Source organism: Typopeltis vanoorti, chromosome 9 (assembly GCF_054136105.1).
Source record: "Typopeltis vanoorti isolate ZY-2024b chromosome 9, IOZ_Tvanoo_1.0, whole genome shotgun sequence".
Lineage (NCBI taxonomy): Eukaryota > Metazoa > Arthropoda > Arachnida > Uropygi > Thelyphonidae > Typopeltis > Typopeltis vanoorti.
The window spans coordinates 24,238,334-24,266,252 of NC_143557.1; the positions used below are offsets into that span (position 1 = coordinate 24,238,334).

The 27,919-nt window shown below is 37.0% G+C and overlaps 1 protein-coding gene across 1 annotated transcript in view; it reads left to right on the forward strand.

Annotated features, from left to right (window-relative positions):
* The window catches only part of LOC150102928 (DNA excision repair protein ERCC-6-like), a 282,232-nt gene that overhangs the window by 118,703 nt on the left and 135,610 nt on the right, over positions 1-27,919 (forward strand). The window contains exons 8-9 of the mRNA XM_090397999.1: positions 9,505-9,640; positions 20,719-20,895. Coding sequence (XP_090254125.1) covers positions 9,505-9,640; positions 20,719-20,895 — 313 coding nt within the window. The remainder of the gene's footprint in view (positions 1-9,504; positions 9,641-20,718; positions 20,896-27,919) is intronic.

Sequence of the window (27,919 nt, forward strand, 5' to 3'; positions counted from 1 at the left end):
CCATCGCTACAGGCATCAAAACCCCAATCTATTATTCCTTACTAACTTCATCCACCATCCTCTACAATTACCACAACTTTATCTCTGTTTCCTCTAATCCTCTACAACTTTCCTGACACTATGTGTGTATATATGTATACAGAAAAATATGTACAATACATACTGTGTGTATACATAATGTATGTAGTGTGTGTGTTAGTTGCTTTTAATGTGAATACATTAAAACAACCATACTGATCTAATGTTTCAAGCAACTAACACCATACTGTTCTAATGCATGTAATGTAATGCGTGTGTATATGCACTACATTAAAAGCAACTAACACCATACTTCTAATCCATGTTATGTCCAGTACTGATTAATCTGCCTAGCTTGCTCCTGTGGTTAAAAATTTAGCATTCATTAATTGGAAATTATTGGAAGAAGCAAAAAAGAAAAGTGAGACAGGTTGTGCAGAGGAAATGATAGTTTGTGAACCTGCTTGATGGATGGAAGGATTTATATAATGCCTATGGATTAAACTTAAATAGATTTGGAGCAAGAGAGCTTTGTTCACTGAGAGTGTGAAAACTCAAAAGCAATGAAACTATAGCAATTTAGGGTGGATGAAAGTGAGTATGTGTGTGTATGTATGTGTAGGCATCCATGAGGCGAATGAGTGTGAGAGGGCTGAAAAAAACGAGAAATTTAGTCTCGCAAGTAACAGTGTCAAATATGGTAGTAAATACAAGATGCAAAGGTGGTTGGTGTAGCATCCCCTAAGGGGATGCTAAAATTCCTGTATATCCTAATACGAGAAGTATCAAGAACAACAGGGAGGAGTTTTTGGCATTGATTGGTGTAACCTCAAGAGAAATGGAATTCGAGCTAGAGGCACAGAAAATAAGAATGGAAGAATCATAACTGAAGAAGATAAAATCTTAATGAGATGGAAGGAATACATTGAAGATCTATATGACAAGGAAAATAGATCAAATGAATTGCCATTAGAAGATATAAAGAAGGTAAATGAAGATGATCTAGGCTCAGAGATTTTGAAGACAGAAGTAGAAATGGCCATTAAAGAACTAAAATCTAAAATGTGGAAAGGCAGAAGGAATAGATGAAATGCCTGCAGAATTCCTGTAACAACTTCAGAAGAAAGGAACTGAAGAAATAACCAAAATAATAAATTTAATTTATAACAAAGGAGAACTACCAAAAGATTTTATGACCTTAATATTTATACCTATACCAAAGAAAAGTAATGCAGTGAACTGCAAGGATTTTAGAACAATAAGCCTCATTTCCCATACATCAAAAATACTTATAAGAATCTTAACATGAAGAATTGCATCTAAAGTGGAAGAATTTCTTGGAGATCAATTTGGTTTCAGGAAGGGTAGGGGAACAAGAGATGCAATTGGACTGTTAAGAATAGTAAGTGAAAGAAGTCTAAAAGTGAATAAAGAAATTAACATCTGTTATATAGATTTTGAGAAAGCTTTTGACTATGTAAAATGGGATAAGGTGGTGGAAGTAATGGAAAAGATTGGTATAGATTGGAAAGACAGAAGGCTAATTATCTCACTATATATGGAAAAAACTGCCATGGTGAGAGACATGTATGGTACAACAGAACCATGTATCATTGGACGAGGAGTAAGACAAGGCTATTCTCTGTCACCAATTTTGTTCAACATGTATTCCGAAGCAAAGAAGCACTGGAGAATTCAGAAGAAGGAATAAAGATTGGAGGTAGATAGATATTTGCAACAAGATACCCAGATGACAAGGCATTACTATCAAACACTGAAACAGGACTACAACATCTGTTGAACAGATTACTGCAATCCTGTATCAAATATGGAATGAAAATTAACATCAGAAAAACAAAGGTGATGAAATTGATTCTCATAGAATCAATTTCATCACCTAAATCACTTAAGGAATTGAACAACGTAGATACAAATATAAATTAAATTACACTTTAATAAATATTTCCGATATTTTGGCAACGTCACGTTGCCATCTTCAAAAGGAACTTACAAAAAAAGGCCTATACCTAATTACGTCACTGGGCAGTGGGTTGGGAAAGGAGGAACTTGTTTACATTTGATTTAAAAGACTGTATATTGTATTCCTTGGGAAACACTGTTCCACAATACAGCAATAGCAGGGATGAAGGAGGAGGAGGAAAAGAAACTTGTTTTGTTGGTTTCAAGGTGCACTGTAGTGAGGTTGAGCAGCAGCTGCACGTGTTTCAATGAGCTTAATACTAGTGGGGGAATTATCGATGCTATTTCAGATGAACATTTCCCATGGAAATATTTATGGAATATACATATTGCAGAAACCAAATTTATGTGTGAAAGTAAGAGATGATCATTAATAAGTCTAATTGCTCTCCTCTGTATTGAGTCATGCATTTTGAGAGAGCTTTTAGGGTCCCACTCCAAATGTGAGTGCAATATTCAATATTGGTCAGATTTGACAGAAACAGGAGGAGTAGTTGAATTACTGAGTGATCCTTTTGTAAGGGTTTATCATTCATGTGGAAATATTGTAATGACAGATATGAAATTGACTAATGTGAGAACAAAGACAGATGAACTGGAGGTGTGTACTTTATGATATCTCAATGTGAAATTTGTCTTGGGATTGAATATGATACTGGCCTGTTTATTAAGAGAAGCCATAAGGGAATTGATAGTGTCTCTGACCAGGCTGTTTGCATCAGCTTTGGCACAGTGGGAAGATGGCAAAAATTGGTTAGAAATGGTTTAGGGCAGAATTCAGGAATGGTTGGACAAAATGTGATACTTGATGAATGACAGCATGGATTTGTGTTTGTAGGTCTTGCCTTAGTAATTCACTTTTTATAATATAGTGACAATCAAGTTGAATCAAGGAAATTGAAGATAAATTAGAGCTAAAGAAAAAATTGGAGGAAATTTGATTAAACGCCTTTATACGATTGGTCTGTGGACAGATGTTATTTAATAGATTAATTATTAATTTTGAATAAGGAAAATGCATATAAAGATAGTTATGCTTATATTTTTAAACCAACCTATTAGAATGATGTTCTGGCTTTGGAAGCTTGTATGTGGGATAAAAAAAAAAATATAAATGAAGTATCATATTTGTAGTATCATTATCAGCAAAAAGCTCTCATTAAGTTAAACTTAAAATTTAACTGCTTCACAATTAAAATCAATGAGAGAAAGCAACATTACATTGCTGGAACTTAAAATCACTTGGAAATGTTTTCTTCAGTGGTATTTAAAATCATCACATTAACAAGAAGTTTCACTTTCATTGTGTTGCTGATAAACATAACTTGTTTGCCACAAGTGAACTGCTTTTTTCTAGCTATTTTGTGTACTTTGGTTATGTCATACTGTGCTTTCCCAGTGTTTGTTATGCGACTCTCACCAAAGGCTATAAACCTATAGTACATCAGTACTGTAGATGGGATAAGAATTTTTTTTTTTATTATTATTTAAAACAATGTTTTGTATATTTTAATTTTTTTACGTAATCCAGAATCCCTGGACCAAATATAGAACTCTTTCAAGCCATTTCAGTCTTACAATAAGCAGAGAAATGGCCTCAAACTTGGGGATGAAATTCATCTCCTACCTAAAGATGTTCATGAATATTCATATCCATGGCAGGATTCAAACCTATATTATAAGAATGAGTATGAATATCATAAGAAAAGAGAAAGATATATTAGAGAAGAGAGCAAGGAAGGTGTGTGTGTGTATATATACACACAAACACATCATTATCATCAAATTCCTGTTATTTACCCTCAAGGGGTGTACAGGATATGATAGTACTACATGAAAAAAATTACATCTTTACTAACTTCCTATCTACAATTTTCCTCCAAATCAGTCTGTTACCTATCACGACTCCAACATTATCAGATCTTATATTTCTATCGTCTAGGGCACTTTGTACCGTATCAATCCACCTATATCTTGGTCTTCCTCTGGGTCGTTTTGCTGCCATCCTGGCAGAGAACACTTGTTTTGCTCATCTTTCTTTGCCCATTCTGTTTAAGTGACCATACCACCTGAGAATAGCTCTGCTAACGCATTCCTGGATGTTGACACTGTCAAGTTCTTTCCTAATATCCTCATTTTTAATATGATATTGCCATTGATGCCATCTGTTCACGCCTCTGATCTTTCTCAGGACTCTCATATCTGTGGTCTCTACACTTTGGTCAAGTGTTTTACTTCTGACCCAGCTCTCAGATCCATAAGTTAAAACTGGTTTGGACACTGTCTTGTATACAGCTAATTTAGTGTTCCGACTAATTTCTCTCTTATTCCATATGAATTAATTCAATTGACTTCCTACCATACCAGCTTTGCTGATTCTGTTGTTTATTTCTATATTTAATTTACCATCTTCAGTAAAAATCGTGCCTAAGTAGCTGAAATGTTTCACTTGTTCCACAGGTTCTCCATTCACAACACAGTTGACATTTTCAGTGATTCTGCCTATTTTCATTGTCTTTGTCTTTTTATTGCTGACCTTCATACCATATCTATTACAACAGCTATTCAATTTAGTCAGAGAATCTTGCAGACTTGTAGCAGATTTATTTAGAAGTATAACATCATCCACATAAAGCAAAGAGCTGACATTAACATTTCCAATTTTGATATCATGCTTAATATCACTTTCCTTAATAATGTGATCCATATAGATAATGAATAACAGAGGGGATATCTTTTTCTCCTGTTTTCATGTCACCTTTATCATCTCTAACTCCTTTTACACTCTTTCCTCCATTCCTAAGCTTCTTCAACAACCCCCAGAATACTTTGCTACCTTCTTGATATTTATTTTCTATATTCATGCCAAAGTCCTCCCATGACTTTTATTTAGCTAGTTTTACACAATTTAACTTTCTTGCATTTGTCTCTGTATTCTCTAAGAGCACAAGCTGACTTATTTGTCAGGAACTTTTGATATGCTTTCTTCTTTTCTTCCTGTATCCGCCAGGGAGTTCTGATTTTTTTATCCATGCAGACAACCTCACCACATGCCTCTCTGGCAGAATCAATCAATGTTTTCTTCAGAGTTTGCCACTAAATCTCCAAGGTTTGATTCCTGTTCTCAAACTCTTTCATTTTTTCTTCAATAATCTTTGTGTATTTTAGTCTACAGTTCACATCTGAGTGCTGCTCAACTTTTATTTGCTTTAAAACTTTCTTACATGTTATTCTTTTCAATATGAAATTCAATTTTATCCTGCTCAAGACTAAATAGTGATCACTTCCAATTTCAAATCCTCTGTACACTCTGGTGTCCTGCACCAGGGAGAAAACATCACTATCAACAATAACATAGTCAATGAGACTTTTCTTATTTCTAGCCTCTTCTCTCCATGTGAATTTGTGCACATTTTTATGTTGGAACATGGTGTTAGTAATAACCAATCCATGTTCTGAACTGAACAGAAATCCAACAGATATTTGCCATTATTATTAGCTTTGCTCTTTTTCCAAATTTTCCCAAAATATTTTTTGTCTTACAATCATTTCCTACTCTGCTATTTAAATCCCCAACAAGGACCAACTTTTCCTTTTTCATTGAGTCAGTTGCTTTTTCTAAAGCCTCAAAAAATTCCATAGCAAGGTCATCTCTACCTATTGGAGTTGCCAAATGGTGTGCCAAGGTAGAGATGACCTTGCTAATGCTTCTGGCTAGTATCTCCACTTGGGCCTGGCTCCCATTGAAGAGACCTTAATAAAGGTCGAAACTAGTCTGGGTAGTGGCTCTTCCCTTAATGCATAACATTAGACATATCCGCAAGGAGATGTGTTTTGCATTATGGGAGATACTGAGATAGGAGCCTTAGTAGTTTGCTCCACCCTTGCAAGGAGTTGTCCTTGTGTTGCGCCACCTTACCCCATTCCTGAAGATACTTTCAGGTGCAAACTTTGTTTGCTCTCACTTGGATAAAGGTTTAAACTAAATTAATTATATTCTAACCAAGTGAAAAATAAACTTTCGACTATGGCTACTCCTTCTTTTACTTGATTGTCATTGCCTGAATATAACATTTTGTATTTATTGTTCAGAAAGATCTCACCAGTTTTTGTCTTTTTTGTTTCAGTCACTCCTAGTATGTCGATCTGGTACTTACCTAATTCCTCAGCTAGCTCCATTTCTTTGCCATTCAGGCTTCTTATGTTGATAGTACCGATCTTTAACTCTGGTGATATATATATAAAATATAAAAAAGGAAGTAATTGTAAACAGAAAACATTTTTTATAAAGCTATGAGTAGCTATTAGTTTTGTGTTTTCACTGAAGTTGATCACTTCAGCAGATGCGATCTGCTTTACCCCATTTATCATTAGTAAATATTTTAAGAACTTCCATAATAGACTGAAGAAAGGAAACTAATGTTATACCATTTTGTTTATTTGACAGCTATCAAAAAGAAGGAAATTGTTCCAGTATAGAATGGTCTTGATGTCTATCATTGAATAGTCAAAGTTTAAACAAAGGATTGTTATTGTATCAAAAATTTTCTGTGTGCGACACAGTTGAAAAGTTGTTTTATGTATGAAACCAAATTCCATGCTGGTTTGGAATTCTGTTTTGAAATATTCAACATTGGAGGTATGAAAATTTAATTCTACTTCATATGACCATTGATAAGTATGCTGTTGCAACTACTGTTTTTTATTTCTCGTAAAATAATTCTGAATGCTCGTGCGACTGCAGAAAATCAAAGAGACATTCTTTTGTAGCAAATACTGCTATGCTTGCTTTGCAAAATTTGTAATTTACACTGAAGGACAGGATTTGTCTACATTGTGAATAATTTGTGCTTTAAATAATTCATAAATAATTTTTGTGCATGTTCTTTGGAGTTAGATGTTTATATCTTTGTCACTCCAGATTATTTATTGGCATTATAAGAAAAAGTTTGATTTCACATATATTTTTAAAGTATGTAAATGTGTATGATATGTAACAAAGCCACACACACACACACACACACACACACACACACACACACACACACACACTTACACTTCAGTAATAAAATAGTGAAAGCTATATATCATGTTCTGATTTTATTTAGATGCTTGAAAACTTAATCCAAGTGTGTACTTATTGAAACATCAATCCTAATAAAGGGATAGAAGAAGAAATTACAGTTTGGTACGTCCACATGGAAATATAATGTTGTTGCCATCAAAAGAAAAATTTCAGCAAAATGACTACAGCATGATACTGCTGGACTTTGCAAATGCTTTTGAGAAGATATCACACAGAATTGTTATGTAAATTGGAACAAATAGGGAAGGATATGAAAAAAGGGTCAAGGGGTGCTTAAGGGTCAAAGCTGTATAACTGAGAGGAGATCTTCTCCACATAGCCTTTAAAGGAATGCGGAGAACCGACCAGGGCTTCTGACCTAAGGTCCAATCCTCACCTTCTCATGGTGTATCCTGTTGGGTATCTACTTGGATACTGAACAAACGAGGATGAGCTGGCAATTTGGGATTTAACCAACCAAATTGTATTCTTATTGGTTAAACCAAAATAAAATATCATGGTACAACATGACAAAATTTCATGCTGGCTGGGGCGTCACCCAGATAAACAAGGTCCCCGTTGTTTTTGCCAGGGAACCAGGGTGAACAGCGAAAAGTCAGCTACTGGAACAAATCTGAAAACACACCCCAACTCAACATCACCAGAGTTAAAGATCGGTACTATCAACATAAGAAGCCTGAATGGCAAAGAAATGGAGCTCATTGAGGAATTAGATAAGTACCAGATCGACATATTAGGGGTGACTGAAACAAAAAAAGACAAAAACTGGTGAGATCTTTCTGAACAATAAATACAAAATGTTATATTCAGGAAATGACAATCAAGGAAAAGAAGGAGTAGCCATAGTATTCAACACAAAATACGAGGCTAATCTTCTTGAATGGCAGTCAGTCTCAAGTAGAGTAATGTGGGCAAATATGATAATGGGGAATTAGACAATGAGACTTATTTGTGCCTATGGTCCGACAGAAGGTTCTACTAAGGTAGAAGTGGAGGAATTTTTTGAGGCTTTAGAAAAAGCAACTGACAAAATGAAAAAGGAAAAGTTAGTCCTTGTTGGGGATCTAAATAGCAGAGTAGGAAATGATTGTGAGACATACAAAAATATTTTGAGAAAATTTAGAGAAAAGAGCAAAGCTAATAATAATGGCAAATGACCTGTTGGATTTCTTCAGGATATGGACTGGTTATTACTAACACCATGTTCCCAATTTTTACTAGGGATGTGGTGAATTTGTGAAATCAGTTCCACAGGTTAGCGTGGACCTTGCATGGTGAGTTTTTTGAAAGTTCCCATGTAATTATTATTATTATTTTCTTGGGCATCTCTATGGAGTTAGACTTGTGGGATCCCTGTACTTATCATTATTCAAACACTTATCCCACTTGTCCTTGAATTCATTTACCAACAAAGCACTTGCAATCACTTCTGACAATCCATTCCACTCTACAAGCAGAAATTCTAGTCCTTACAGCCTTGCTAATCTCACTCATGCACAATTTCCAACCCATGTTCTCTCCCTTCCTGTCATGTAAAAAGTCTTTTATGTCAGTTCTCCTAAATCTTTTTAATAACGTGTATGTTTCTATCACATCCTCTCTTTTTCATCTAACTAGGCTTTATAATACACAGACTTTCAGTGTTTAGGGCACATTCTATGGAATGTACCACATGATGGTAGATTGAAGGCTCTGTATAGAATTCAAAAACCTGTCATGATCTTGATTATTCAACTGTGGAGCGTCTCCACTACTTCCTCATTCCCAAGCAACCCAGGAGACAAGATCCGTGTGCAGTAGTCTCCAGATGTGGTCTAATTAAAGCCTTGTAAAGAGGAGTAATAGCCTCACTATTGCTACTTTTGTGTTTTTCAATATCCACGATTTCAACTTAGGTATTCACCTAAGTTGAAATAAAACATTTGATCAAAAAAAAAAAAAATTAGAGAGTACAGATATAAGTATTCTGGGAAAATTGAAAGAAGTAGCTTACCATATTAAAAATAGTTATTAAAATATAACTTGACAATTATAAGGCAGCATGGTTCACAGAATTTGAAGCAAAAAATGTCAGGAAAAATGAATGGTCTGGTTAATAGTTTATATTGAAAGATAGAAAAAGTAAGAAGTGATAAAAAAAATATCAAACTAGCAGTGAACATTCTGATTGTAAGCAAATTTTTATTTGCTTACACTTGGATAAAGGATTAAACCAAGAATATAATTTCTTGGCTTCTTTAATTTATAGTATAACCAAGTGAAAAAACTTCGAACATTCTGATTGTGTTAGACTATCATAGAAGATATACACCAGATAATGGTGATGATGAATTGATAAACGAATTGTACTTGATTATATATTACAGATCAGGTTCATTTTTAATCTTATTTATGATAATTTATGTTTTTATATATTTTAGGTTTGTTGGTTTAGGTCCTGTTGTTTTAGTATGCCCAACTACTGTGATGCATCAGTGGGTGAAAGAATTTCACTTGTGGTGGCCTCCATTCCGTGTTGCTATTTTACATGATTCTGGATCATATACTGGAACAAAGGTTTGTTAATTATATAATAAATCTGTTTAATGGAGAATTTTTAAGTACATATGGTTATATGTTTTATTTTAAGGCATTTATGTGTCATATACATATATTTTTATAATATGCATACTCAAAATATTATGATTACTTCTATTTCAAAGTTGATCATTCCACCCTCCAGGTGGCTCAAAGTGAAATCCGTTATACATAAAACTGGAGGTGTGTGACATAATATTCATCCAAAGTTGTTGATTGACATGGGCAGAGGACATGATCTGATGGACTTCAGAAAGCATAAATTGTAGGGGTACCAATTGAAGGGTGGCAGCATCTAGGAAACTGCCAATATTTGTAAGCTGTTAGCAGTGCTGTAGGTAAGGTGTTCCAAGGAAGGAAGGAAGGATACTGGATTGAACAGCAGTTGTCTAGCAGTGACTCATGCCTCACCTTTTCAAATCCATAGATGAAAAATCTGCAACAGCTGATCATGGAATTTAACAAGGGATGAATGGGGCCCAGATAATAATCCAGCATATCCTTCTCCGGTGTCTGTACCCAGTCAAGTTAGACATGCTTATACTTAATCATCAATAACAATGTATATATATTTTGCTCCCTGAGAGGTGCAAATCTCATTTCGAGCTCTGCTATGTGGATGGTAGGCAAAGAGTTAGTTGAAAACCTCAGGGAGAGGTATCATCCTGATGTCATGGTCCAGAAGAAATAGGCAGGAGGTGGCAGTGTTATAGTGGGGAATGTCTTCCTGGACATCCCTTCGAGCACTGATACTTGTTGATTATACTATGAATGTTACAAAGTACCCATCTAGTCTAGTCTGGTTTATCAGGTTACATCCCTTCATGCTAACTATCTTCCCAGGTGTATTCCAGAAGAATAATGCCTCTTGTCCATTGTTGGTATTGTTTGTGAGTGGTTTGCTGAATACAACAGTGACCACTAATTGTTAATATTGGCATGAAATTTTATGGATTGGAATCCCATAGAATATCTTCCAGGATTATATGAACCAATAGATTGTGCCCTCTTTTTTTAACATCTTTTTCTACCACTTGATTATGCTGTCAGGTGAGAGAAACGGAAGCAGGTATTTTTGTGATGATTTACTGAGTCATTATTCACTCCGATTCAGTTGAACACACTCATTTTCCCTTATCTCATTCATTAACTTTTATAATGTTATTTGTTTTTGTTATAATAATAGCAACAACAATTATGATATTATGATATTATTGCTATGATCATCCTCACACCTCCATGGGATCACTCATCATACCACATCTTAAATACATTCATATTTTCTACAGACATCACACTCTCAGGCAGTGCATTCCAATCATTCACCATTCTCCATGCAAAAAAAAAACCTGCTTCTTATTACCCTGTTGCTCATATCTTCCTTATACAGCTTCCAGGAATGATCTATTGTTATCCTGTCACTTCCCACCATTCTATGAAAAACTTGTTCAATGTTAATCTGATAAGAACCCATTACCATCTTATACATCTCTATCACATCCTCCTCCTCCTCCTATCCACTAGACTGTAAAGTGCATTTTCTCAACCTTTTTTCATACTTACCATTCCAGAGACCAGAAACCACCTCAGTCATTTAGCTCTGGACCCTGTCCAATACCTTGTTATTCTTTTGAAAACATGATGATGATCAAATCTGTGCAGAGTAGTCCATATGTTGCCTAATGAAGGCCTTATACAATGGAGTCAGAATCTCCCTAGTTCTACAAACAGATAGAGACTCCAACATATCTGCATTTTGTGTGGATATATTGGAGTATATATATAGAGTATAGAGATATATAGACAAAGGTAGAACAAGAGAGGCCATCACTGGAAGCTGTCTAATGAGGTGCATGAGCAATGGAGTGAGAAGCATAGGCATGCTCTTTGGAGTGTGGCTGTGAGCAGAATGCATTGCCTGAGAGTGATGAGTGTGGAAACTATGAATGGGTTTAAAAGCACAGTTTGATCTTTTTGCATGATAGTGAATCCCCCCCCCCCCCCACACACAACGAATCTTTTGACTTCTTGGAATTTTAATGTTAATAAAAATAACAATAATAAACCTCAGTATTGGTAATTTTTTTGAAGATTGCATATTAAATGTTCTTAATTAATAATTGTGATATGTAATACTTTTTGTTTTGTCATAAAGAAATTCATTGTGGAAAATTGTCAGTAGATAGTGATAATGTAAATGTTATGTGGTACCACCATAATAAATTTAGTTTAATCCTTTATCCAAGTGTAAGCAAACAAAGTTTGTGTCCGAAATATCTTTCGGACTGAGGCAACTCGGGGACTTAGTCCACCTTTACCATGAGTTGCCTCAGTACTGAAGATACTTAAGGCGCAAGCTTTGTTTGCTTACACTTGGATAAAGGATTAAACTAAATTTATTATAGTCTAACCAAGTGGGAAAAAACTTCCAACATCTTTCTTTAAATCGAGAGTAATTTAATAATAAGGTGAGATATCTTTTGGCAACTCGTATAGGTAAATATGACTTCTCCATTACTTCCACCTTACTATCATCACCTCTGGGTCTGGCTCCCACTGACTAGACCTCAATAAAGTTCGAAACCGGTCTGGGTAGTGGCCCTTCCCTTAATGCATAGCATTATACATGTCCGCAAGGAGATGTGCTTTGCATTATGGGAAATACTAAGACAAGTGATGAGAACTTAGTCCACCTTTACCACGAGTCGCCACAGTCCTGAAGATACTCCAGGCGCAAAGTTTGTTCCCCCCCACCCCCCCCCCCCCCCACCCCCCCCCCCCCCCACCCCCCCCCCCCCCCACCCCCCCCCCCCCCCACCCCCCCCCCCCCCCACCCCCCCCCCCCCCCACCCCCCCCCCCCCCCACCCCCCCCCCCCCCCACCCCCCCCCCCCCCCACCCCCCCCCCCCCCCACCCCCCCCCCCCCCCACCCCCCCCCCCCCCCACCCCCCCCCCCCCCCACCCCCCCCCCCCCCCACCCCCCCCCCCCCCCACCCCCCCCCCCCCCCACCCCCCCCCCCCCCCACCCCCCCCCCCCCCCACCCCCCCCCCCCCCCACCCCCCCCCCCCCCCACCCCCCCCCCCCCCCACCCCCCCCCCCCCCCACCCCCCCCCCCCCCCACCCCCCCCCCCCCCCACCCCCCCCCCCCCCCACCCCCCCCCCCCCCCACCCCCCCCCCCCCCCACCCCCCCCCCCCCCCACCCCCCCCCCCCCCCACCCCCCCCCCCCCCCACCCCCCCCCCCAAAGTCACTATGCGCAGAGTATTCTCGAGATGTTGGTCCATAATCTGAGTTCTTGTCTTGGACTTCACACACTTCATTCTGGAGAAGAACTGCTCACATAAGTATATGCTTCCTAACAAAGCACACATCTTCAAAGCATGCCAGCAAAGATTAGTTAATGCATCCTCAGAAATGTAGTCTTTGTAAAATCTAAGCAAGGGTACATTGAATAATTTTTCTCTCAATGAAGAGTTGTTTTGGAGTTCAGGCAGCTCCATTTGTGCTGAGCCTGGCATTTCAGCAGCATTGACACGAATGGCATTGAAAATAAATCTAAAGTAGACTGTTGGTTACTAAAATCACTAAATCTCTCTTCGAACTCGCCTCACAACACAGCTAATTTTGTAGCATATTCATCAAGAGATGAACAGTTGGACTCAGTGAGAAGCTGAAAATGAGTTAAGTCTTTTTTTTGCAAGTTGTGCTGCCTCCCAAAGTTTGAGCTTGGACACAAAAGCTTTGATGTGACCAAACAGAGTGTGCACCAGTTGATCTTTGGACTGTAGCCACGTTTAGGTCATTCATATGCAATGAAAAGTCAGTCACAAAGGCAAAGTCTGTCATCCACTTCGATCATTAAATTCCGCAATAGGATTCCCCTTGGTTTTCATGAACTGCTGTATTTTGTTCCTTAAGTCAAAGTCTCTTTTAAGAACCTTCCTCTTGCTCAGCCAACACACATAACTATAATAAACCACATCGCTGTGATTCGCTTCGCACTCAGGGTCAGAAACTCTTGGAATTGACGATGAGTCAATCTTCTTGCCCTAATAATGTTGATGACAGTCGCAATAACTTTCATGACATTCTCAAATCCAATAGTTTTTGTTCACAAATTCTCCTGGTGGATTAAACAGTGTTAATGGATGAAATCTTTTCCTTCTAGTTCCGATTCTTTCCGTAGCCGTGCAACAAACCCTTCGTTCTTTCCCACCATAGCAAGGACATCATCAGTTACCACACTCTTGAGGTTGGTTAAACTGGGATCGAAATGCTGGAGCGTTTTCTTGGTAGCTTCAAGAATATCAGTGCCTTTCGTCGTTCCTTTCATAGGTACGAGCACTAGCATGTCTTCTGTCACATTGAATTGTTGATTAATGGACAAAGATAGCCAGTTGTGCTGTATCCTTCACATCTGTGCTCTCATCTAAAGCAAGTGAATATGATATAAATTCGGATGATCGTTTTTTTTTATTAAAGTTCCTTCAATGTCATTGGCAAGTTCTAAGACATATCGTGCTACAGTCACCCCAGACAAACTCAGTTTTTTAAACACTTCTTTAGTATTTAGGCACAGAATATCCCCAGCAGCGATGAGATGCTCTTTCACAAACTTGCTGTCTAAGAAGGTTTTTGATTTTTTAGCAGTTTTTTCAGCTATTACATAACTTACTTTGACGCACGCTTCACTCTCTTCCCTCTGCCTTTTAAACATACTCTGCTGGCATTTTAAATCAATTTGGAGATGGTTCACTTTGTCCACACGAAGCCACTCTGGAAGGTGATAGAAATTGGATGCATGCTTTGTCTCATATGTCATTTTATATTGTATTCTTTTGATACTGAAATTGACTCATGACAAATTAAACACACTGGCTTATCATCAATCAGCACAAAAAAAAGTACAAATTGGTCCACTTTTCATTAAAAACCCGACAAGAATCACTTGATTTACGCTTTTTACTTGTAGATGCCATAGTGATGGAAGGTGAACCCAAAAAAATAATCCAAAATGGCCTTGTAACTGTTATTATCCACTGACTATGCCTCACACTAATGGAAAAAGTCTGCCAACATAAAACCACAATAGGCTATGGCTGACACGATGAACCTGCATGCGCTTATGCATGCATATCACACTGTTCACGACTGACTGATGTGGATGAGATCCTCTTGTATTTATATGAAAATAACAAAGTATCGAGAACCTTTGAGATGTATCTGGAAGGCACTAGACAGTGCACTCGAACGAACTACTGCTTCAGACATCTACCTGCGACTTTAGTACTAGTACTTAAGTACCGCTTGGCGCTGGTAGATGGCCAAAGAAGCATGTCTATTTAATATTTATTTTTATAGGATTTTATGTAAAGTATCAAATGCACAAGTGTTCCTTGTGAATCTGGAAATCATCTTACAATTCTAAACACTGCAGTATAGCTTAGTGGCCTGCAGGCTTCATTGAAATTATATTTTATTTAATTGCATTTCAATGTTAAGTAGTTATTTTTTCAAAATGGCTGGGAGGCCACGGCAAAGAGCTCTGCTGGCCACAGGTGGCCTGAGAGCCATGCATTGAAGATCCCTGCTATAGAGGATGCTTCATCATTTCAGCTGATTCTTTGAATGCTCTTGAGTAAAAATGGTGATCTATGTGGAGCATTCTAGTTTGTTGCCTGTTTTGTTTCTAGTTGCAGTTTTTGATGTGAATGTTTCCAAGCAGGTTTTTCTGTTTTTCATAATTACTTAGTTTTGTATATCCCCTTCTTATCAGAAAACTTAAGATCACATGAACTTGACATGTTCTGTTCATATTGTTCTCTAATCAGATGCAAATTAGTTACCTTGGTTATGAGCAAATCCTCTGATGCCTAGATTTAATGCTCTCAAATCCTGCTTCTCCTATCACATGTTGCTTTGAGCAGTTATTCTTCATTAGCTGTAAATATTCTGTTTCCTTCTTTCCATTCAACCTCCCCTTCCCTCTTATTCTATGATACCATAGTTATAATTACCCATAATTCTTACTTATCTTGTGTTTATTGAGCTAATTTGCCAATGTATTGTTATATATTGAGCTAATTTGTCAATTTCTGTTATATGCATCCTCATGCATATAACAGCAATCAATTATATTGTTTTGTTTTTTCTCTTTCTCACACCAGCTAATCTTAAATACACTTCCCCCATGATTCTGTTACTGTCTTCCTGTAAAATGCAGTAAACTTTCTTCAGAATTTCCATTTATGCTAAAGTGCGAAATAGACGTGCACACAAATTATCAGCCTGTCCCAAAGCAAGAAACTTGTATCACATCCCAATGGCAACCATGCATTGTGATCTCTAGACAAAGCTATTTGCTGTAACTTTTGTCTAATCATGTTTTGTCCAACATCTCTTTTACACTCTGATAGATCTGTATCATTATTAGCCAGCCTTACAAAAACCAATCCCTTGGTTTTTACTTTTCCTTGAATACTTGAATTGGATTGCAATAAATGCATTCCTACCATTCCAAACATGAAATATTCAGTGGCTCCTCTGCCTTTAATGTTCTGCCACAAAGAAATGAGAATTTGTTCAAACTGGACACCAGAAAACCTTCTGTTCCCTATGGTATTTCTTTAGCAATTGTTCTGCAGGCTTATACCCCAGAGTTGACTGCTAACTTGTGTTGTCTTTTCAAATTCTTATTTCACTGATACTTGCAACTTGATAGATCTGTAGATCTAGATGCTTAGTTGAGCCTGTCTTCAGCCTATTCCCAAGAAGAGCAACATATCTGTTCTTGCTACAAATTTTTTTGAAGTAATGGAGAAATTTGTGAACAATCAGCTACCTGAAAACCCCTTAGTTGATTAAAATTGCCAGTATGGGGATAATTTAGCCTGACTCTGTCATTCAGCAAGAGATCGTCTTACTTACCCATCTTTGTACAAATACTAGGAAAAAATTTGGAGAAATTTAAGTCATCTGTTTATTTCTAAAGCACAAGTTTATGCTTCCATCTTTTGCAATTGGTTTACAGCTTTCTTTCTGATCCACATTGTGTGATACTAGATGGATCCTCCTTACTTGTGTACTTTGCAATTAATATATTGCAAATACTGGAGTATCATAGGTATTCCATTTCTTGCCTGCTTGTTTCATTTTTTTCATATCATTGCTCTTCTCCAGTTGCTATATTAGTACATTGTGTCCTTCCTTCATACCTATTGGACAAACATTCATCATCATCATCATCATCATCAAATTCCTGCCATGTACCCTCAAGGGGTGTACAGGATATGACAGTACTACATGAAAAAATTACATCATTACTAACTTCCGATCTACAATTTTCCTCCAAATCAGTCTCTGTTACTTGTCAAGACTCCAACATTATCAGATCTTATATTTCTATAGTCTAAGGCACTTTGTACCGTATCAATCCACCTATATCTTGGTCTTCCTCTGGGTCGTTTTCCTGCCAACCTGGCAGAGAACACTTGTTTTGCTAATCTTTCCTCTCCCATTCTATTTAAGTGACCATACCATCTGAGATTAGCTCTGCTAACGCATTCCTGGATGCTGACAATATCAAGTTCTTTCCTAATATCCTCATTTTTAATATGATATTGCCATTGATGCCATCTGTTCACGCCTCTAATCTTTCTCAGGACTCTCATATCTGCGGTCTCTAGTCTTTGGTCAAGTGTTTTACTTCTGACCCAGCTCTCAGATCCATAAGTTAAAATTGGTTTGAAGACAGTCTTGTATACAGCTAATTTAGTGTTCCGACTAATTTCTTTCTTATTCCATATGAATTTATTCAATTGACTTCCCACGATACCAGCTTTGCTGATTCTGTTGTCTATTTCTATATTTAGTTTACCATCTTCAGTAAAAATTGTGCCTAAGTAGCTGAAATGTTTTACTTGTTCTACAGGTTCTCCATTCACAACACAGTTGACATTTTCAATGATTCTGCCTATTTTCATTGTCTTTGTCTTTTTATTGCTGACCTTCATACTATATCTATTACAACAGCTATTCAATTTAGTCAGAGAATCTTGCAGACTTGTAGCGGATTTATTTAGAAGTATAACATCATCCGCATAAAGCAAAGAGCTGACAATGACATCTCCAATTTTGATATCAGGTTTAATACCACATTCCTTCATAATGTGATCCATATAGATAATGAATAACAGAGGGGATAATGTACATCCTTGTCTCACACCATTTTAACATTAAACCATCTTCCTGTACTTCCTTCAATTCTAACTGCTGACTCACAACTCAAATAAAGACTAAGTATTGCTTGATATAATGCCCCATTGACACCATATAACTGCATCGTATTGAATAGCTTCTCTCTTGGCACCTTGTCATATGCCTTTTCCAAATCGACAAAACTTAAATACAGATCTTTGTTATATTCCCATGCTTTCTCGATTATTTGTCGTAAAGTGAAGATCTGATCCTGACAGCCTCTATTTGGCCTGAATCCAGCTTGTTCTTCACCATGCTTTTCTTCCACAATTCTTCTCAACCGTTTCTCAAGTATACTTGCATAGATCTTGCCAGGAACACTCAGTAGGGAAATACCTCTGTAATTCTCACATTCAGTTTTATTTCCCTTTTTATATATGGGTACTATGAGAGCTCTACTCCAATCATCGGGAATTCGTCCCTCTGTCCAGGCTTTCTGAACTATGCAGTGCAGCCACTGTAAGACTCTTATACCACCATACTTCAGCATTTCTGGTCGAATATCATCTACTCCTGCTGCCTTTCCACATTTCAAGCCTTTGATGGCTTTTTCTACTTCAAGTATGGATATGTATTCCTGACTGCATGCCTGGTCAGTGTTTTTTATCACTGTGCTGTCATCACTGCTTGTTTCATTTAGCAGTTTTTCAAAGTAATTACTCCATACTTCAAGGATATCTTTTTCTCCTGTTTTCATTTCACCTTTATCATCTCTAATTCCTTTTACAGCACTCTTTCCTCCATTCCTAAGCTTCTTCAACAACCTCCAGAATATTTTGCCACCTTCTTGATATTTATTTTCTATATTCTTGCCAAAGTACTCCCATGACTTTTGTTTAGCTAGTTTTACACACTGTTTAGCTTTCTTACATTTGTCTCTGTATTCTGTAAGAGTAAAAGCTGACTTATTTGCCAGGAACTTTTGATATGCTTTCTTCTTTTCCTTCACTGCCTCTTTAACTTCCTGTGTCCACCAGGGAGTTCTGATTTTTTTATCCTTGCACACAACCTCACCACATGCCTCTCTGGCAGAATCAATCAATGTTTCCTTCAGAGTTTGCCACTGAATCTCCAACGTTTGATTCCTGTTCTCAAACTCTTTCATTTTCTTTTCAATAATATTTCTGTATTTTAGTCTACAGTTCACATCTGAGAGCTGCTCAACTTTTATTCGCTTTAAAACTTTCTTACATGTTATTCTTTTCAATATGAAATTCAATTTTATCCTGCTCAAGACTAAATAGTGATCACTTCCAATTTCAAATCCTCTGTACACTCTGGTGTCCTGCACCAGGGAGAAAACATCACTATCAACAATAACATAGTCAATGAGACTTTTCTTATTCCTAGCCTCTTCTCTCCATGTGAATTTGTGCACATTTTTATGTTGGAACATGGTGTTAGTAATAACCAGTCCATGTCCTGAGCAGAAATCCAACAGATATTTGCCATTATTATTCGCTTTGCTCTTTTCTCCAAATTTTCCCAAAATATTTTTGTATGTCTCACAATCATTTCCTACTCTACTATTTAGATCCCCAACAAGGACCAACTTTTCTTTTTTCATTGTGTCAGTTGCTTTTTCTAAAGCCTCAAAAAATTCCTCCACTTCTACCTTAGTAGAACCTTCTGTGGGACCATAGGCACAAATAAGTCTCATTGTCCAGTTCCCCATTCTCATATTTGCCCACATTACTCTACTTGAGACTGACTGCCATTGAAGAAGATTAGCCTCGTATTTTGTGTTGAATACTATGGCTACTCCTTCTTTTCCTTGATTGTCATTGCCTGAATATAATATTTTGTATTTATTGCTCAGAAAGATCTCACCAGTTTTGGTCTTTTTTGTTTCAGTCACCCCTATTATGTCGATCTGGTACTTATCTAATTCCTCAGCTAGCTCCATTTCTTTGCCATTCAGGCTTCTTACGTTGATAGTACCGGTCTTTAACTCTGGTGATGTTGAGTTGGGGTTTGTTTTCAGATTTGTTCCAGTAGCTGACTTTTCGCTGTTCGCCCTGGTTTCCTGGCGAAAACAATGGGGGCCTTGTTTAACCGGGCGACGCCCCAGCCGGCATAAAATTTTGTCATGTTGTACCATCATTTTTTATTTTGGTTTAACCAATAAGAATACAATTTGGTCGGCTAAATCTCAAATTGCCAGCCCATCCTCGTTCGTTCAGTATCCAGGTAGATACCTAACAGGGTGCACCATGAGAAGGTGAGGATTGGACATGGGTTCAGAAGCCCTGGTCGGTTCTCCACATTCCTTTAAAGGCTATGTGCAGGTCTCCTCTCAGTTATATAGCTTTGACCCTTAAGCACCCCTTGGACAAATATTTCACTGTACAAATCTACAAGACTTCTATACCCCTGACCTCCTATCTTTATTGGCATAAATAAGTATCACCCCTCTTTGCATTCAATGAATTAGGTATACTAAAAGAGTGTTTAAGGCATTACTTCCCTTGTTTATTTCATAAAGAGTATAATCTGCACTTACCAAATCCAGTGTTAGAGCAAGTTTGATCTTCCTGCTGCATAGCCAGAGTTCTGGCATTCTTCTTATGTCAAAAAACCTATCTTGCATAGATTACCAAAAAAAAAAAAAACACAACACAGTAGAGTTCTGGGAAAGTTAGTCTAGGATTGAAATTCTTGTTTTGATGAGGCAGAATCCATAACAAATATATAATCATATCATTATATGTCCATGTAACTTGAATGCTAAATTTATGTGCCTGCTGTTATTATAATTATTTTAGAAAATATTATTGTTTGTGATATTTTTTTTAAATAGTTTCGTACACCTCACAGAATAATTCTTTCTGGGTCTCCTGTGCAAAACAACTTAAAAGAATTATGGTCATTATTTGATTTTGTGTTTCCTGGAAAACTTGGAACATTGCCTGTGTTTATGCAGCAGTTTTCAGTACCAATCACCCAAGGTGGTTATGCTAATGCTTCAAAAGTTCAGGTAATATTATATTAATAAATGATCAAAATTTTTCAGAATTTCCACTAATATCATACACACTGCATACATTTTTAAGCATAATAAATGGTTTGTAAATCTACAATATATTTTACTTGTTTTTATCTGGCTGATCAAAAACTACGTATAGTTGTTATATTCCTAAATGTCAAAGACTAGCATGATTAAATTAGTAATGCAATATATTAATGCATTATCATTATATAATTTTATCATCATAATCAATTTCCTGATATGTACCCTCAAGGGGTGTTCAGGCTACTATGACAGCTTTATGGGAGATAATGTCAACTTCATGAATAAGTTGACATTATCTCCTATCAACAATTTTCCTCCAAATTAGTCTATTACTTATCAGCACTCCAATACTGTCATTATCTAACATTTTGTTCTTTTAAGGCACTTCTAACTGAATAAATCCTCCTAGATCTGGGTCTTTTTCTTGCCATCTTGGCATCAAACACCTGTTTTACTAACCTTTCCTCTCCCATTCTGTTTTAAGTGACTGTACCACTTTAGATTAGCCCTGCTCATACATTCTTGAATGCAAACAATGTCAAGTTCCTTCTTGATGTCTTCATTTTTAATATGATTCTGCCACTGATTCCATCTGTTCACTCTCCATGATCAAGCATTTTATTTCTAACCCATCTCTCAGATCCATAACTTATAACTGATTTGGACACTGTCTTGTATAATGCTAGTTTAGTGTATTGACTAATTTATCTATATTTTTATATATAATTTTAGGATAGTATAATAATAATAATAATTATTATTATTATGTAACATCTCCAGGGAGTCCAAAGACTCATCGAGGGAGAGTGTGCCAACAGCATGGAATGACTGAACCCCTTCCAACTACTAACCACGCTCAAGCTTGCTTAACTTTGCTGAGCCATTAGTAGCAGAGGCTCTACCAATCGACCAACCTTTGCTGGCAACCATTATTATAATATAGTTTTCTATTATAACACTAGAATTGCTAAACTGGTTATTTTGATTATTTGCAGTTTCTCAAGTTCTCTTCATAGATAACATAACTGTAGTTTAGAAATTTCATAAAATTATTATATAAAGATTAAAAAATGCTTTTTGTGATTATTTTACAGCTATATATGGCATTATACCTAAAACTTCCTTATCAGTTAAGGTAGCTGGGTGATAGCTTAGAACGACAAATTGATTTGTGTCTCAAGCCAGGATTGTGATTTGCATTTAAAATGCAATGTCCTTTTGTGTAGTCTTTTACTGTCATGCAGTTTTTTGAACCCTCTTTTCAACTTATCAAGCAGTAATTAATATAATACTCTAAAGTAATATTTTGATATAATTTGATATTTTCTTCTGTTCAGTACATTATTAAACGATTCTACCATGCGTTCAGAAAAACACCTGACTAGGCACTAATTGTTTGCCTTCTCATTATTATCAGAAGGCAAACCTGAAAAGAATTCGGTTTCTTCAAGTTGAAGTTGATAATGAAGATCAACTTCAACTCGAAGAATGTTCTAAAAATCTAGAAAATGAAAATGAAGTTGATACATCTTTTGTGGTTCCTGCTAATTGTTTGGATGTGAGTGAAGAATCTATGTCTATTGGAAGGGCACCTAGAAACTTTTCATAAAAAGAGAGGAAAAGTGGCCCTTCTTTGGCAGTAAACAAGTGTTATTGGATATTTGGAAAGGAATTTGCTACTATTGGCATTTGTTCCTCTGGAAGACCAGCACAGCAAAATGGACTTTATTGAACTCTAGGACCTACACAACATTCAAATCTGAAATATCCATCCTTGGTTGATGAGCATTTTTTGGCATTTCTTTCATTCTTTGTAGATGATTCAATGCTCAAACACAAAACAACATTATATACTAGACCCACTATAGCAAAAAAGGATCATAGGAACAGTTTGTTATAGTAGTAGTTTGTTCAAGTGAATTTCATTTTTTAAAGCATTATGCCTGTGGGGTTTTGAACAAGATTTTTCCATAGTATGTGATAGTGAGTTTGTTGTAGCAGTGCTTACCATAGAGAGAGAGAGTTGAACATATTGGACTTGACACTTCTAGGCTCTAATTCTTAAAGAATTAGATGGTTTTATTGCTATGCTTTTCATACACGTGGAGATTATAGAGCTAAAACTATGTATAATTTGTGGTCTAACTGGTTTGTTTTTCTTTCTTTTTTTAAAATTTTTATTTATTTATTATTATTTTATTTTATTTTTTTTGAGAAAAAGCTACAGAGTTTGTGAGACATGAAATATTACATCATAAATATAAGACTCTCACATCAAATCACCTACAGAAGCATTGATGGAAAGGAATAAATTTATTTATCACTATAGATATTGTTTTAATCCAGAAGTAAATATTACTAACAATGAACAGCTGTTCCCCACAAAAGCTGGTATGTGGCTAATATCTAAGTATGGATCAAAATTTTGGCTAGCTACTGTTGATGCAAATTAGAATTACCATTTGAATGGTTTCCATATTTCAGTTCAATTGAATAGCCTTAGCTGCTGCATTTTCCATAATTTATCAAAATGAAGGCATTGTACATTACAGTTGACTCTTATAGTATCATTATATGTGAAATAATCAATTTGAAAATTAATTTAAAGCTGCATAATTTTGTATTTTGATCAGAATGAGTTAACTGGTTCCTGTCCTTTAGAGGAAGTTTTTCCTATTATTCTATTAATTTTGGTGGCCTTTATACGGTAGATCCACAGAATTTTTACATTTTGGAGTTTTTAAATTAATTGCAGATTATTTTCAAGTTGTCCAATTTCTGATTTTTCTTTCTTTCTTTTTTTTTTTTTTTTTAATTTTCAAGGTATGTTTCATTTTCAGACAAACCAATTTTTTTCCAAATATACCCACCAGCTCTGAATGCTATTCCTATTTATTACTCTACCCTGTAGGTGTTACAAATTGCATCCACAACTCTGATTTTTGATGTCTTTCGATATACTTGTAATGGAAAATATTCTTGATTGAATCCTTTTTTCTGTTAAAAAAAATGCCTGAAAGTTTGCAAAAAAAAATTAAAGCTGGTTAATTTGAACTCCAAAATCAGCATCTAAAAGAAAAAGAAGAACAAACCCAACATCATAAGAATTAAAGATAGGAACTATCAACATAAGGAGTGTCAATGGAAAGGAAATTAGGCTTGCAGAACTGGAAAATTACCAAGTGAACATAATTAATTGCTGTTACAGACTAAAACAGTAAGATCCTACTAAATAATAAGTACAAGATTCATATTTAGGCAATATTGATTAAGGAAAGGAAGGAGTAGCGATAACATTCAAAAAACACAAAGATAAGCTTATTGATTGGAAGCCAATTTTAATTATTATTATTATTATTATTTCAGGCAACTCCAAGGAGTCGACAGAATCATCGAGGGAGCCCTAACATCATTTCAGGAACAACTATTCGACATTCACACAGTATCTATCATACCTCACCTTGAACTCATTCACTGTCATAACACCCACAACAGACTCTGGCAGCTTATTCCACTCATTCACCACTCTCCAAGTAAAAAACCTAGCTTTAAACCCCTGCTAACCACATTCTTGCCCAGCTTCCATGTATGGCCTCTAGTCCTCCCACCACCAGTCCTATTCTCAAAAATATCTTCTAGATTAATCTTATAGAAATCCTTCAGTAATTTGAATGTCTCAATCATATCAATTTTTGCAACCCACAAATCTTCAACCTGTTCTCATAAGGTTCATTCCACAGATCTGCTATCATCTTGGTCGCTCGTCTCTGGATCCTCTCCACCTTCCCCCCTCCCCCATCAAGAAGATACCCTGGCGCCCATATCTGGGCACAGTAGTCCAGATGGGGGTTCTTATCAAGGCTCGATATAGAGGAACAATAATTTGTTTGTCTCTGCTTGTTAAAGTATTTTTCAGCAACCAAGTGATTTGATGAGCTGATTTAGCCACTTTTGCAATGTGCCCCATAAACTTCAACTCCCTATCCACCAACACTCCCAAACTGGCCTCATCAATCTCCTGGAATACGGTTCCACCAATGTGATATACTGCTGTTAATCTTTTCACTCCAAAATGCATAACCTTACACTTTGCCACATTAAATTGACATCCATTTTCCCTAGCCCACTCCTCCAAATTATCCAAATCATCCTGCAAAATTTTGACATCCCGTGCACTAACAATTGCTCTACCCAACTTTGTATCATCAGCAAACAAGTGAACACCTCCTCTCAGATCCTTTCCTATATCGTTAATGAACAAATTGAAAACTAGTGGTCCATGAACAGAACCCTGCGGCACACCACTAGTCACAAGCCGTCTTTTGGACTCGACTCCTGAATTAACCACTCTCTGGTATCTCTCCATCAACCACCCTCCTATTCATCTCACCAACCCAATATCCATCCCCATCTGCTCCAGTTTACTGATTAAAGTTCCATGTGGTATCCTGTCAAAGGCTTTGGCAAGGTCCAGTAGAATCACTGTAGACCCATTACCCTTATCCAGTTCAGCCGTCACTGTGTTATGAAACGTGAGCAAGTTACTGAGGCATAATCGACCCTTCACAAAACCATGTTGTCCCCCATACAGTATCCCATTTTCATCTATCCAATCCTGTATTTTTCTCTTGACTAATTTCTCCAAGACCTTGACAACGATTCCTAATATTCTAAGTGGTTGGTAATTTACAACAGCAGTCTTGAAACCTCCTTTATGCAGTGGAATTATTTTCCCCTCTTTCTACCCCCTCGGGACTAACCCAGACCTGAGACTCAAATTAAACAAAATGGTCAAGGGTACTGACAATTCTTTAGCTGCTTCATGTACGACACGAGCAGGTATACCATCCAATCCCACAGATGTACTGACATTGAGGTTTTGCAATAGACTACTCACCTCGACTTCATTCACCACAATTCCTGTATAATCTATTGGTTCATTCATTTCTACAATGTTACCACCTGGAAGATATATTCTTGCAAAGTGCTCGCTCAGTAATTCAACTATATCAACTGATTCGGTTACCTCCCTATCATCGGCATTCTTTAAAATCATTCTGCCATATACATTTTTTCTTTTACTTGCAACATATCGAAAAAAATGTTTAGGATTCTCTTCAGCCTGCATGGCCAATGTTCTTTCGCAATCCTTTTTTGCTTTTCTTACCACACTCGTTACCCTTCTGGCCTGCTCTTTATACCGTTCATGTGCCTGCCAGTCACCTTTCCCCTTAAATTCCCTCCATAGTTGTTTCTTTTATTGCAGCCCAAGCTTAATGGTGTTATTCATCCATTTAACCCCTACTTGATTTATTATTCAGACTCTAGGTATACGGTCAGCCATTGCTTCATGCAAACACTTCTTAACTGCCTCCCATGCCCTATCAACTTCTAGCCCTTGCAGTTGTACATGCCATGGCACTGAACCAATCAATCTCCTAAGCTTGTCATACTTACCAGCCCAATAATTCCACATGTACCCTGTCTTAATTTACAATTAAGACAGGGTACATGTGTAAACCTTTAGCCACCTCCCAAGTCAAGACCCTATGATCACTCTCACCAATTGGTGGCGATGTCGTCATATTCGTTACAGCCAAATTCTCAGATGCAATTACTAGGTCAAGCACTCTCTTATCCCTAGTATTTTCCATTACATGCTGTCGCAGATTGTTATGTTATCCCTTAATAACCTCATAAAATCCAATTCCTTCCTTCCAATCAATGTTACCATAGTTGAAATCTCCCATAATAATTACTCTCCTTCCACTCATTTCTTCTATTTGCTTATGCATACTATCTCCACCATCTATTCCATCACCTGGTCTATAGCAGCATCCAACTGTATATTTTGTTCTGCTAGTTTCAATCTCACACCAAATAGCCTCAAATGTGCTCTTTTCTCTATCCTGCAGTTCCACTTCTACTCTTCTTGGCTGTAGCTCATCAGCTATCATCAATAACACTCCTCCTCCTCATTTTATTCTCCTTGTCACTCCTGAACACACCATACCCCTCACATTCAATCCCACTAGCTGTGTCATCTTCTGTCAGCCATGTTTCACTAATGCCAATAACCTGTGTTCTGGAAGTGCCAACCAAGGCAAAAAATTCTTCCTTCTTGTTCCTAATACTTCTGGCATTTGTATACATGAATTGCAGAAGCCAATTTGTCCCATCCCTATTTTGATGCCTTATTCTAACTATCCCATTCTGATTCGTGGTCTTTCCTAGTCGCTTGGGCATATTACACACATTCACATACTCAACAGTCTCCCTAAAATCTGCATATCTACTCCCCCCCCCCTTAATAATCCTAGTTTCCCTGATTCTGCACATTCCCTTCCACTACATTTGACAACACCTTTTCAAGTCTCCGTACACCAAATCCATTCAAATGTAAACCATCTATTTTATATAAATCCTTTCGCCCATCGAACTCATTCCACACATCCACAAATTCCACACCACTCATCAAGCATAATTCACGCATGAAGTCATTAGCAGTTATGGCCCTCCATCTGTACTCTTCACTGTCATACCGCGGCAACAGACTCACCATCCTAAATCTCTCACTCTTCTCTTTTGCTACCTCAAGCAATTCCTTCACATCCTCACTCATAGCCTTTTTGTTTCCTTTCAAATCATTTGTACCTGCTACCATTGTTAATTCTTTGACCCGCTGCTTTTGCATTCTAATTGACTCGCTTACATTCTTAACATTCGCACCGGGTTGGTACGATTTTGTTAAACTCTCAACTAACACACCTCTTACCAAGGAATCTCCATACAACACATGCTCTTTCATTTTGTTTACACTCACTATCATACCCTTATTTTTTCTATCATACTTTTGCCTATTATTAGTCGGTACGCTTGGTAAACATTTTTGCCAATGCTCCAGCTGCCGATTTGCCCTATGTATTGCTCCACGTAATAAAACGATCTCGCTCATTGCATCAGTGTCATCATTTTTATTCTCCGATGA